At 46.4% G+C, this 13834-nt stretch overlaps 1 protein-coding gene across 1 annotated transcript in view; it reads left to right on the top strand.

The window, feature by feature from the left end:
- palmdb (palmdelphin b) overlaps window positions 1-8672 on the top strand; it is a 27815-nt gene extending 19143 nt beyond the window's left edge. Inside the window, exons 3-9 of the mRNA XM_084443399.1 lie at window positions 2097-2177; window positions 2467-2597; window positions 4393-4507; window positions 5047-5071; window positions 5235-5351; window positions 5719-6879; window positions 8159-8672. Coding sequence (XP_084299525.1) covers window positions 2097-2177; window positions 2467-2597; window positions 4393-4507; window positions 5047-5071; window positions 5235-5351; window positions 5719-6839 — 1590 coding nt within the window. The 3' untranslated portion in view covers window positions 6840-6879; window positions 8159-8672. The remainder of the gene's footprint in view (window positions 1-2096; window positions 2178-2466; window positions 2598-4392; window positions 4508-5046; window positions 5072-5234; window positions 5352-5718; window positions 6880-8158) is intronic.
- Window positions 8673-13834: the final 5162 nt, after the last annotated feature.

Genomic DNA, 13834 nt, shown 5'->3' with positions numbered 1-13834 from the left:
GCAGCATTCTGGACCAATTGCAGGCGCCTCAGTGACCGCTGGTCAAGGCCCACATACAAGGCATTACAGTAGTCCAATCTTGAAGAAATAAAAGCATGGATGACTGTCTCCAGGTCCTTAGGAGAGAGGTACGGTTTCACTTTGGATAAGAGCCTCTAGATAGGGTAGAAATACCAGTAAGTACCGTGTTGCTGTTGTCATCTCTTGATTTCAGCAATCAAAGAGAAGAATTCTGAAACAGATAGAAATGGGTGTTAAACCAAGCTGTGTTGATCCTGAATGACAGCAGACAAGATCTCCTGGACAGCATGTGAAGTCCAGTTACGGTTCTTCACTCATGTTCATGACATAAATGTCAGCAACTTAGTGCTGGACTGAGTCAAGAGTCAACTCATCACTATCGGTCATCTGTAGGATCTGCTGTAATCAGTGAAGTGTGAGCACCGAGGGCTCACACTTCACTGATTACAGCAGATCTGATGATGTCATGGAGGGTGGGGGGCCGCAGGGACCGGGACTGCTGGGATAATAATAGAAAACAATGAATCTGACAGCAACACACATACTCACACATACACACACACATACACACACAAACACACACAACACACACACCTAGGTATGTCAAGGTTTTTCCGCAAAGGAAATGACAGCACACTTTCTTCCTCTCTGGTGATCTGCTTTTGTTTGTTTATTTAATTATTTATTCGATTTATTTACAGTGTGTTTGTTTTGGGACATAAACACAGTGACACAACCAATCCCTCCACAAATCACAGTGTATACAGCAGCTGAACCAGACTGAGAATAGACACACAAATACTACCCTTGGTAATGTTACTACCAACCCCCACCCCAATGTTACTGTGTTACTACCAGCCCAACATTACTGTGTTACTACCAGCCCCCAGCCCAATGTTACTGTGTTACTACCAGCCCAACATTATTGAGTTACTACCAGCCTCCAGACCAATGTTTCTGTGTTACTAATACCAGCCCAAATCCCAACGTTACTGTGTTACTACCAGCCCCTAGCTCAGGGTTACTGTGCTACTATGGTGTTACTACAAGGCCTCAGCTCAGCGTTACTGTGTTACTACCAACATTAGTGTGTTAGTACCAGCCCCCAGCCCAACATTTCTGTGTTACTACTGTATTATTATCAGCCCCAAGCCCAATGGTACTGTGTTACTACCAGCCCCCAACCCAACGTTACTGTGTTACTATCAGTCCAACGTTACTGTATTACTACAAGCCCCAAATCACTGTGTTACTACCAGCCCCCAGCCCAACATTACGGTGTTACTACCAGTCCCCAGCCCAACGTTACTGTGTTACTACCAGACCCCAGCTCAGCATTACTGTGTTACTACCAATGTTACTGTGTTACTGCCAGCCCAGCATTACTGTGTGTGACTACTGTCTCACTACCAGACCTCAGCTCAGCATTACTGTGTTACTACCAATGTTACTGTGTTACTACCAGCCCAGCATTACTCTGTTACTACTCTGTTACTACCAGCCCCCAGCCCAATGCCAGTGTGTTAAGTTAATCTATAAATAGACAGGACCTGCTGAAACATCATGTTGGCCACAGTCCACAGGTTGAGTCTCTTTGTGGGTCACGTGACTAAAAAAAGAACGGGAGGCGCCCTGGTTGGACGCCACTGACATGCTGGGGCTTTCCAATTGGCTAGATTTATGGGACCAGCTGCTGTCAATTCAAGGTTGAGGATACAGTATGAAACGGCAACAGGTGTTTCATTTCCAGTGATATGCTGTACCGTGGGCTGTGGAAGTTATTCACTCATGTAGACTAATGTGCATGTGCCAATGTACAGTAAACTGTTGGGTAATGTTCTGTGCAATGTATTGTACTGTATGATGTAATGATGTTCGTTTTATATACATAGATGTTCTATGTTGATTGATTTTGACCTTCCCTTACCCTTACACGCCCCTAACGCCCTGTCTCGCCCTCTCTCCTCCAGTGTTACTGTACATCCTATCAGCAGCTGGTTTACCTGTAAAGTGTGCTGAGACTCTGTTAAAGTGGTCAGATTGGATGTACTGTATGTTCATCCTGTCATTTACAGGACAAGAGACGAGTCCAGGAGGACATCGCCAAGAAGAGGAGGCAAATCGAGGAGGAGAAGTTAAAGCTCCAATACTTGAAGGTACTGTAGATGATCAGAGAACTCAGTTCTTCTGAAGGTACACCGTGATTCATAGAGTGCTCAGTTCTTCTGAAACGTTATGTGTTTTATGTACTGTAGTCTAGGTAGTTACTGTACATCAGAGTGGTCCAAAGCCTAGTCTATTAGCAGACATCTCTTGAACAGAAACACGCCCACACCCACCCACACGCATGCACAGACACACACACACATACACACACACACACATAGACACACACATGGCTGTGGCTGAGAGTTGGAGTGTATTGACGTGCTGCTATCTGAACAGAAAAAGTCCCTGCGGGAGCAGTGGCTGATGGAGGGCATGAGCCCACAGAGTCAGGAGGACAGGGAGGCCACCAGCGCCCAGGCTCTGGAGGACCAGCAGCTCACAGCCCTGCTGCAGAACAATATACACAGGTAGAACAGTCTCTGTGTGTGTGTCTGTGCGTGTCTGTGTGTGTGTGTGTCTGTGCATGTCTGTGTGGGCGGGCGTGTGTGTGTTTGTGTTCAAGAGCTGCCTGCTAATGGACTAGTGTGTGTGTGTGCGTGTGTGTGTGTGTGTGTGTGTACATGTATGTGTGTGAGAGAGGGGGGAGGTTAGGGAGAGAGAGTGATAAGACAGTGTGTACGTCTACACACACATTTGTCTGTGTGTGTGTGTGTGTGTGTGTGTGTGTGTGTGTGTGTGTGTGTGTGTGTGTGTGTGTGTGTGTGTGTGCGTGTGTTTGTGTGTGTGTGTGTGTGTGTGTGTGTGCTTGCATGTGTGAACACCTGCATGTGAGAACAAAACAACAATTAGTACATGTGCCTCATCTCCCTAGGCAAATGCTTATTATACTTTAGCTTTGCAGGTTAACACAGTCTTACAGCACTCCTTCACCCCCAACCTCCCATCCAGTTATCCACAGTGGCAGTGAGGGTATATCCACCTAGCCACGTCAAACCACCCTGTATACGTTAGTGGTAGTGACGATATATCCACCTAGTCATGTGTAAGTGCTTATTGGGCTTTATTATATGATACACTTAAATATCCTATTATGGACTACAGGGATAGCTAACACACAATGGCCTACCATGCAGGCAACATCTCTGTAACTATTTATCTACTCTAATGATAGTCATGTCTCTCTTATGAAGTATTTAGCCCATGTTTAGTACTCTGAAACGTGCCTATAGCCAATAGACTGAAATATTATCCAGGAGCTTGCTCTCTCGTTGAGAGAGGTCAGGGAAGAATTTTTACAGCTCACTTTTTCGGCCCTTGGATTAACTGTTTTTCTGCTTCCCTCCTGAAAATGTAGGGGTCGGACCTATGCCGCCCCCCCCCCACCCCACCCCCATTGCTCTCTGTAAAGTGCATTGTGTTGCCTCTGTGTATGAAATGCGTTGTACAGTACAAATAAAGTTTGACTTGATTTGATTTGACGTCAAACCATCCGGGATACGCTAGTGGCAGTGACGGTATATCCACTTAACCTCGCCAAACCATTCTGTATATGCTCACAAGGTCAGGGTAGTTTTTCCCGAGGCCAATATTGACCCTGATCCAACCAGATCCCATTAAAAATCTGTTGAGCAGGAGTGGCGCTGGTGTAAACAGCTGTGACGCCTGTGAAAGGGAGCGCTGAGCTGGAGCGAGCTGCTTCCCCGGTGACCGCTAGCTTGAATCAAAGCCATCTAATTATAAACACCAGACCCAATCTAGACAGAGATCATTGTCTAATTATAAATGCCAGACCCAATCAAAACCTTGTCAGCCGGACAAAGCGGCCAATCGAGGCTGAGGATGAGGGTTCAGAGAGACAGACCTCACCATGACCCCAGACCAGGACACTAACAGACTGTCAACAACTGACACTGTTCTGTAGACTGAAAAAATAGAGCTTCATACTGAAATCCTCCTGGTTTTTCATGTTATTGAGTTCTGAAGTAGGTTCCATCTCTCTCTCTCTCTCTCTCTCTCTCTCTGTGTGTGCTCTCAGCTTACACGTAATATAACTGTATCTCTAAATATTGTAACATCTCTTTCTCTTTCTCTACAGTATCTGTCTGTCTCTGTGCTGTCAGCTAACACATAATATAACTGTTACTCTAAATATTGTAAAATCTCTCTCTCTCTCTCTCTCTCTGTCTGTTCTCTCAGACACACATATAACACATAACAGAACTGTACCTTTACGCTGTAACACATCTCTGTGTCCCCGTCCAGGATGGAGGAGGAGGTTGAGGATCTGGAGAGCCAGGAGCTGAGCATCTCAGCCAACGAGGAGGTGATCCTGAGGAAACTGAAGGAGGTGGAGAGGACCACTGATGACATCATCAAGGTAGCGCTCTCATCCCATTGGCCGTTCTCTGTCTGTCTCTGTGTAGGACGGCTCTGTGCCACTGCGCGTTTTCTGGCTTGTTTTCCAACGAGAGACACTGTAGATGAGTGTGTCTGTGCGTGTGTGTGTGTGTGTGTGTGTGTGCGTGTGTGTGTGTGTGTGTGTGTGTGTTTGGTGCGTTACCCAGGCTGGTATACGGTTCTTTCTTCTGTGGAAGGGGAGAAAAGAGGTGTCTGGTAAATGATGACTGACATGGTGGGAGTTGTGTATGAGTAGGAGTTGTGTATGAGTAGGAGTTGTGTATGAGTAGGAGTTGTGTATGAGTAGGAGTTGTGTATGAGTATTAAGCGCCACCCGGTCTAAATGCATGGTCTTTTTTCTGTTTTCCTGAGTGCTGCCTGAGTCCAACAAGGACAACTCAAAGGCTTGTAAATAATCCCACTGGTGTGTCTTCCTTTAATCTCCTCTGTGGTTGTCACAACAACCTCTCTTCACGCTTTCTTGAACCGCCATTTTTGAACAACTCTATCTTCACACAGGAGGTAAATGCTGAATTCCATCCAGGTAAACAGTTTTATTGCTCTCAACGCTGTATATCTTTCCCTTAACATAATATAGTTTTAATAAATACTGACATGTATTCATTGATACACATTAATCCGTCAATAATCAGACCAAGGCCATTATTACCTCAGAAGTGACCCAAACCACCTATTTTCTTTCCCAGAGCCCATCCAGTACACGGGTCTGGCCACGCCGGCCACTCCCAAGCCCCGCCCCACTGTGAGACTGAGCAACTCTGGTCCCAAGCGAGCGTCTGCCAGGGAGGGGGAGCCTGAGCAGGGTACGCACAGCCAATTAACCAGATCATGACGAACACTTGGAAATGATTCGATCAGTCAATCAGCTCGGCACTTCTCTAAGGTTGACGCAGAGTCATGCGGAGTGCCTCTGTTTCCCGCCTAAATGATTGAGCCTGCTATTCCAATTACATCAGTTCAAAAATTGCAATTTCATGTTTGTTGGACAATGGAATAGGTGATTTGCACATGGAAAACACATTTTACTCATAGACATGGAACCTTAATTTACACTGAAATAAATGACAATTTATCCAGAGGATATGCTTACATTCACTTTCCTCTCTCCTCCTCTCCTTTCTTTTCCATTCCTTTAATTCCCTCCCCACCTCCTCTCCTCTCCACCCGTAGCCATGTTTGCTATGGAGATCAGTGTAGAGAAGGACCTTCGTACGGGCGAGAGCCAGGTGGTGTCCACGGCCAGCATCACCGTCACGCCCCAGCAGTGCCAGAGGGGCGGGGTGAAGGTGTACGACGACGGCAGGAAGTCAGTGTACGCGCTGCGCTCGGACGGCCGCGCGGCGCCCGGCGGTGCCAGAGAGGAGCTCAGTCCCCTGGAGGTGGAGGAGCTGCTGCAGCAGGCCGTGGACGCCGGGGTGCCCAGCGAGGTGCGCTACCACCAGCCCGTCTACGCGGCCCCGTACGCGGGCAGCGGCAGCAGGCCCTGCACACCCGGGAGGGGGGCGGACGGCAGGCAGATCAGCCCTGCCCCCAACGGACGGCGAACCCCCAACAAGACCCGCAGCCCCAGTCCCTTCCAGCCAGAGACCGTGCCCAGGGACGAGGCTCAGATTTGGGGAGACGGATGTTGGACCGCCAGCCCCTCCCAGCTGGATGCCGAACCCTGTGACCGAGCTCAGAGCTGGGGAGAGGAGACCCTGCAGCCCCCCGTGCCTGGTGAGCACCTCCCACAGCCCCAGATGCGTCCTCCTCACCAGTCGGTTGGCCCCGGAGATGGTAGCGGGAGTCTCAGCAGCGGAGAAGGTTGGCGTGTGGACCCCAGCCGGCTTGGCCCGGTCCAGCGGCAAGTGGGGGGGGTCTGCGGCCCGCTTCCTCTGACGGGGAGGACAGTGCCGGAGTGCTGCAGGGAGTCGCCCCTCTACCCGGCCGGCGAGGCCACCCTCCATGCGGCAGCCAACGCGTCGACTCCCGACCTCCCGTCTCAGCCGGTCACCATGATCTTCATGGGCTACCAGACCGCCGAGGAGGAGGAGGAGGAGGAAGATATCCAGGCAGAGCTGGTCGTTGTCGGCGAAGACGAAGACGATGACAGCAACGGCGAAAATGGCGAATCCTTCCTGTCGTACCACCCCGAGGGCTGCCGGAGCCAGGTGTTCCAGCCTCACCTGACGACGGCGGACGCCAGCCGTCACAGAGTCGCTCCCCAGGAGCGCCGGACAGACTCTGACCACCTCCGGTCTCACCGACCGACCTTCACCCACAAACCAGGACAAGCGCAACCGCTGCCTTGACAGATGGACAGAGAAGGGACAGACGGCTCACCCACCACAGGTATCAACAACAACAACAACAACAACAACAACAACAAAGAGCAGGGCTGCTCCTGAGTGGGATCTCCTTGATCCTGTCTCTCTCTCTCACGCTCTCTCTCTCTCTTTGTCTCACCAAGCCCTAACTCTGCCTTCTCTAAACCCCCAACACATTCTGACCTCTGACCTTCTGTCACACACATGCTGCTGTGTGGGCTGCCTGGCCTACTGACAACCTCTGCATGGGGTGACACTATCTCACACCTTCTAATCATCTTACACCTTCTCACCATCTCACACCTTCTCACCATCTTACACCTTCTTCCCAACGCTCTCCTAAACAAAACAGAAAATGTCAGAGAACAGCTCAGCTTTCTGGGTTTTTATGAGATGTGATCGCCACCCTGTGGTCGCTGTTCTTCATTACACCTGGTCATTGGCTTGGTGGTGATGAGGGGATGATGCTACTTCCTTATGAGTGCGATAACTCATCTGGAATGTAATTTTTATTTGTGTTGATGCTGAATTTTATTCAAGGCGAACGTTTTTCATTTCATGTATAATGACAAATGTTCTTTATTGTGTTCTGTGCACCTTATTGTTCAGCATGTCTTCCTATATCTGATTAAAAATGCTATGTCATAACAATCACGTTTTGCTCTTCTTTCTTTGGGCAGACTATATAACAGCATGCCAAATCAATCTGCACTAATGTCGTCAAACTCACCCTTTTACTAAACTCCTTCACTGACGATACCAGCTATTCTAATACACGATCAACACTGATTACAATCAACCCAAAATGAATTATTCTTGAATACTTGAATGCTTGTGTTGCTAGGGATCTGAGGAGAAGTGAGAGGGTTTCAGCTAACACATAGGCCTTGGTATTTACTGGCTCTGCTCTGCAACTCTAGTCCTTGAGTGATTTTTTTTTCCCCAGGCAATCAGAAAAGAGGCAGAGAAAGCGAAAGTGGAGTCTTTATGCCTGAGAAACAGTTACATAAGAGGCCATTTCAAGCTTTATATAAGACATGACAATTCAGAGGATAAGTCTATTCCTTCCATATACATTATGCTCAGTTCTCAATTTTAGCAAGACAAGTGTATCGCTATTACAATTGAGGATGATCAGTCAGTTTGGTCTTTCCCTTCTCGTCAGGAAAAGACCCTACCCAAAAATGAATCTACTGTATATGGTTAAGAGAAGTTAAACAGTAATCTGAGAACAGAAAATCACCTCTTTTTAAAATGACTGAAGTCACAAAAACTGAAACACTCTCCATTCCTCTTCTCCACAGCAATGAGAATGGCAAAGCTAGGAGAGAATGTGTAGCCGTCAAAGAGTTTGATTCCAGCCAGCTCTCCACATACTTATTCCATGAAGAACCAGGAGCAGGAAACAGCTGTGGAACTGGCTTCTACTTTACACAACAAACAAAGGACTTGTTAGACTGAATGATCCAACGGACGAGACCCTGAACCCGAAATGTTGTCATGATGGTTTCAAGATTGTGAGACAACCAAAGTGTCTATTGTAAGAACACTGCAGATAGAGATAAATATTTATGCGCTAGGCCTAGCCTAGTGTTATTCTGGGAGCTGAAGACATTTCCTGTTCATTGTAGATGTGTGTCAAACTGGCAGTGAAAGTGCTGTGATGCCACAGTGTCCTACCTGTTGCTGCCTTCTGTGCTTAATAACAACTACTGTCGTTGGCTCTATATAACCATAGGATATCTTGTACCAAACAAGAAAATTATTCCAGAAGATACCAGTGATAACACTCATAATGCTTTGGAAATAAAACTGAAATAAAATGTGTGATGATGAAATCAGACATTACTTTTAAAATGTGTTTTTTAAACTACTGCGCTTGTGTGTGCATATGGGTTTTTGTTAGAGAGAGAGAGAGAGTCCTACTGGAGAAAGAATGAGGGGGATAAAGAGAGAGAAAGAGACAGAGAGAGAGAGAGTCTCTGCATCACTGCTCTGCTATTGGCTGCTACACTACCCCCCCCCCTTCCCCCAACACACACAGACACACACACACACACACACACATATTCAGTGAGAGTTTGAGAGCCACCAGCTTCATGCTGTCTCCCTTCAGCCATCGTCACACTCTACCATCTCACCTCCAGGACCAGGCACCAGGTAGGAGACACAGACCTCCCATGCTCAGAGAAGTGATGGGTGTCTGAGCCGGCAGCGTATGTCATTGCACAGAAGAGAGCTGTGGGTTGGCTAATAATGTAATGCGTATCAGACTGTTGAAACTGCGAGTTGCGATGGGTGCTGGTGGATTTGGAGTCGTATGGTATAGGGATATTGTTTGGCAAGTGAGGGTTAATGTGTGTGTCTGTGCGTATGCATGTGTATTTGTGTGTGTGTGTGTGTGTGTGTGTGTGTGTGTGTGTGTGTGTGTGTGTGTGTGAGTGTGTGTGTGTGCGTGTGTGTGTGTGTGTGTGTGTGTATGTGTGAGAGAGAAAGAAAGAGAAAGGAAGAGAGAGAGAGAAGTTAGTGAAGCAAATGTGTTTGATTTCATCTCTAATCTCCGTCAGGGCTCAGATGACCCATCAGACAGACATTCTGATAGAAAGTAGCCTTTCTGCTCAGATACATTCCTGTGTGTTTTACTTAAAGTAATGAAGGATAGGAGTGAAGGACCTGTGTGTTTAGATGAAGTGTGGGATAAGAAAAGAAGAGAGAGCTTTGCTCAGATAATAGATACTTGTCTAAAGACTCTGATTAGATGCATATTCTTTATTGTATATACAACAAATCCAACGGTTTAATTTATCAGCACGTTCTCTGAACATTGAACACATACGGTGCTGTTGTTGAAAGCTGAGAGGATGCAAGTGACAACAAACAAAATGTAGATGAACGTCAATGGCTAGGGTTAGGTTTAGTGTTAGTCAGAATATCGAGGGTTAGGCAGGAATGTCAAGGGTTAGGGTTGGTCAGGAATGTCAACCTTGGGTTAGGGTTAAGGTTAGGGTTAGGGTTACACAGAAGCTTACTGAATTGAACTGGAACATGGTAGGAACATTTAAAGGATCTGATTCAACATGATCATGTAAACAACCTGATTCAACAGACTCTTGATATTAGTGTTTTAATATGTCTGTGACTCAGCCTTTACTCTGAGAGAGAGAGAGAGAGAGAGAGAGAGAGAGAGAGAGAGAGGGAGGGAGAGAGAGTGAAGAAGAGAGAGAGGGAGAGAGAGAAGGAGAGAGGGAGGGAGAGAAGGAGAGAAAGGGAGGGAGGGAGAGAGTGAAGGGGAGGGAGGGAGGGAGGGAGGGAGAGAAAGAAGGAGAAAGAGAAGGAGAGAGAGAGATAGACAGATAAAAAGAGGGAGGGAGAGAGAGAGTGAGGGAGAGAGAGAGGGGGAGAGAGGGAGGGAGAGGGGGGAGACAGAGGGGGGGGAAGAGAGAGATAGAGAATGAGAGAGACATTCAGAGGAGAGAGCGTCATCTACTTCAGTATGCAGATGAGTGATGAAGTGGCCTCTCACTCATGCAGGTTGGTGGGTGAAAGCAGGAAGAGGCAGGAGCTCTCTGAATGCCGTAGGCCACGTTTCACCCTCCATCTCTCAAGTGCTGTCACACAGGAAAACAATCATGACTGGACCGCTGCTTTTATATGAGGCTCTTATAATGCCATTATGACAACCTCATAAGACAGCTGTACGAATCGAATCAACATTAATCAAAGGGAAAAACATTCATATTCAATCCTATCCAATCTTTCAATACATTTTATGTTTCTTCCCTTCATATTATGTTTGTGTTAGGAGATATACTTGTGTTTTTCATGGCAAACTCTGTCTTTTTGTAGGTTGTACAATCAGTAGATGTCAGTTATATGGCTATCCCACACAGATTCCTGTCTCTATTCAAGATGCTCCAACTATTCACCGCTTCAAATGTTCTTTCTAAAGAGAACAGCCTTGAATTGAAACAGGTAGGCGGACAGACAGATGGATGGACAGACAGACAGACAAACAGCCAGTCAGACAGACAGAAAGACAGACAGACAGACAGAAAGTCAAACCATTGGAACGATATGACACACATGTCTCTGCAGAATCCAGTGTGACATGTTGCTGGGTGTAATTTGGCTGATGGTTGCCAAACTGTGATGGAGAAAAAAAGAAAGAAAAAAAAAACACATCACAAATGTCTCATCCGGCTTGCCTTGTATGTAATGAATTATAACACCACATGCAAACTAATCCAGACACAAATCAATCCCATATCGGTTCAATGGCCGACCTATGACACCAGTCACCTATTGACAGACCTGTAGCATGGGACAACTCAGAGGATTCAGTGGCCACTCGATGTGGTCAATAACACATCACACACACACGCGCGCGCACACACAAAGACACGCACACACACAGACACGCACACACACAGTTAGGAAATGGTCTGGAGGGACACTCATCTCCACAGTGGACCTCATTTCAATGTCTCTCATGTCATGTCTCTCAAAAATCCTTTGGTCCGCTGGTGTGAAAGCGAAAGTTATGGAACTAATCAATAAAAAATAACAAATGTGAAAGCACCAAATGGGATTCTGGTTCGGACCTTGGTCTAGACCTTTAGATGTGAAAGCGCCCTAATCTGTGTATTTTAGGTGTTTGTGAGAGAGTGTGTGACTTGTTGGGTTTTGAAGATGGTCTGGAGATGATCTCTTTGTGGCTGATCTTGGAGATGCTGGTAGGTGGATGGTTTTTGCATATACATTTGAGTCTCTGATGGGCCTACTAATACACAAAGTATGAAGTGAAACAACCCAGTAATTTTGTTGTGGTCAGCCGAAATGAAAACATTAGGAAAAAAAAGTCAGTCCCAGCAAGCCATTACAATCTCCTGTGTCAAATTACGTCAGAGTCGTGGACCTATTATAATAATCCTGCACCCATTTGAATACCTCCAATCACCTGCGTTTGTTTACCTGGCTATAAAGACTGACATTATTTGCAGATCCCGCTAGCTAGCATAATGTCTTCTCACAGAAAATGCTCTGTTCTTGGATGTATTAAGTAGCATAATTCGCGACATCGTCTCCCAAGCTCAAAAGGACAGAAGAGCTGAGTAGATACATTTTAATTATAGCAACATTCACTGAAATTGGCAAAACACTGGCAGTGTGTGATAGCCATTTTTTTCCCAATCGCTTTTCCCACCTGTGTCAGTACAATGCAGGATTTTCTGATAAACTCTTTCTGAATGATCAAGCAATATCAACTGTCCGTGGAAATAATGCAGAAACTGTAAGCTGTGTGTTTCTTTGCATATAGGCCTAGTACTAACGCTATAGCTAACACAAACTCTTTTGCCTCGATCAACCCGGATGCTCGTCTCATCATATAGCGTTAGTAACGTTAGTGGAATGAAATTGGTAGACTTCCAGTTGATCGAGTAGTCATTAAAAAATAATAAAATGTTAAGAAGTGAACATCATAGGATTCCCCTTGGCCTATAGAATGTATGTTACGTGTGTGGTTTATGTATGTTGTATGGATGTAGGCCTACTGTGTTTGGTTCTGTTTTGTGGTGTTTTTGTCTCCCCCTTCTGTTTCACTTCTCCTACTTCTCAGATGCGCGCGCCTGGTTCACCAATTATCATTCACCACCTGTTCCATATCTCCAATCAGCCAGTCCCACGCCCTATATATAGTCCCCTTTTCCTTCAGTTCTCTCTCTCCCTTTTGAGAGCAAGGTTGATTTGTGTTTAGTTGGAGAGCTGTGGCAGAGCGCTGGTTTGTTTTGATTCTGTTTGATGTTTGTCCTTTAGTTATGTTACATGTGAAGCTTCTGTATTTTGTTGTCCATTTACCTTAGTTGTCAGCCTACTTTAGTTGTGTTATGTTTGTTAAATCTCTTGTTTTTGCACACAGGGACAAGTGAGAATAGGAAGATACCCTGGGGTCTACATCTTAACATCACGTAGGTTTACCTGTTGTTACAACCCTAGGTTAGAGTGAGCACCACCCACTGTACTTAAGGGTGCTTAGCACCTGCCAAGGGGGGTGGGGTTATTATTTTGTTTTGTATTTTCTTTGGTGCCACTGATAGTTCTCCTTGATCCCTGTGTTGCTGATAACATTATATTAATAAAAGTTCTTGATTTATTATTGGTTTCGGAGTTTTGTGTTGCTGCACCCTCACCTGCTATCTGTTGCCTTATGTTGCGCCCTTCCTCCCTGAGCCACCTTGTGGGGGCGTAACATAAAATGGGGGCTCGTCCGGGATCTTTGATCCTTAAGTGCAACAGAGATGTGAGTGTTGGTGTGCAGTGTACACGTCGTCAAGTAGGCTGTTTTTTTGGTTTAGTTTGGTTACGTTGGTTGTGCCGTGTTTGGAGGCTTGGGTGGCCTGTGGTTGACCATCAGTCATAATGGCTATTTTTGACCTGGAGGGGTTTCTTAGCGCTCCTTCTGTAGAGCAGCTTGATCAGTGTAGGAAGGAGGATCTGCATGCCATTGCGGCACATTTTGGAGTTGCCCTTTCAAAAAGTTTGGTACAGCCTGAGCTGAAGGACGCTGTGGTTTGTCTATTAGTGGACAGGAAGGTGCTTAGTACGGGCGGAGGTGCGTCTGATGTTCCGCCCACTTCCTCTACTCCCCTAGGAGTAGACAGGCAGGAGGAAGAGGTGGCTGAGGTTGAGTCCGTTACGGATGGGGCCTCTAATCTGGAGTTTAAGCCTCCTCGTACTGTGCCCAAATTTACTCCACTTTCCATGGGTAGTGGAGCTGGTAGTGATGACGCCCGGCATAGGTTACGTTTAGCTCGGTTACAGATCGAGGCTCAGGAGAAGGAGAGAGATGCTGAGTACAGTCATCGGTTGGCTATTCGTAAAATGGAGCTGGACATGGAGGCTGACCTCTCCAACCGCAGAATGATGTTAGAGCTGGAGAACGTGGTTAAAATAAAACAACTTGACAATGAAGTTAAAATAAA

This window comes from Borostomias antarcticus (assembly GCF_949987555.1).
Source record: "Borostomias antarcticus genome assembly, chromosome: 9".
Taxonomy (NCBI): Eukaryota; Metazoa; Chordata; class Actinopteri; order Stomiiformes; family Stomiidae; genus Borostomias; species Borostomias antarcticus.
The sequence above is the reverse complement of the archived record's forward strand: the minus strand, read 5'-3'. Positions and strand labels throughout refer to the sequence as shown.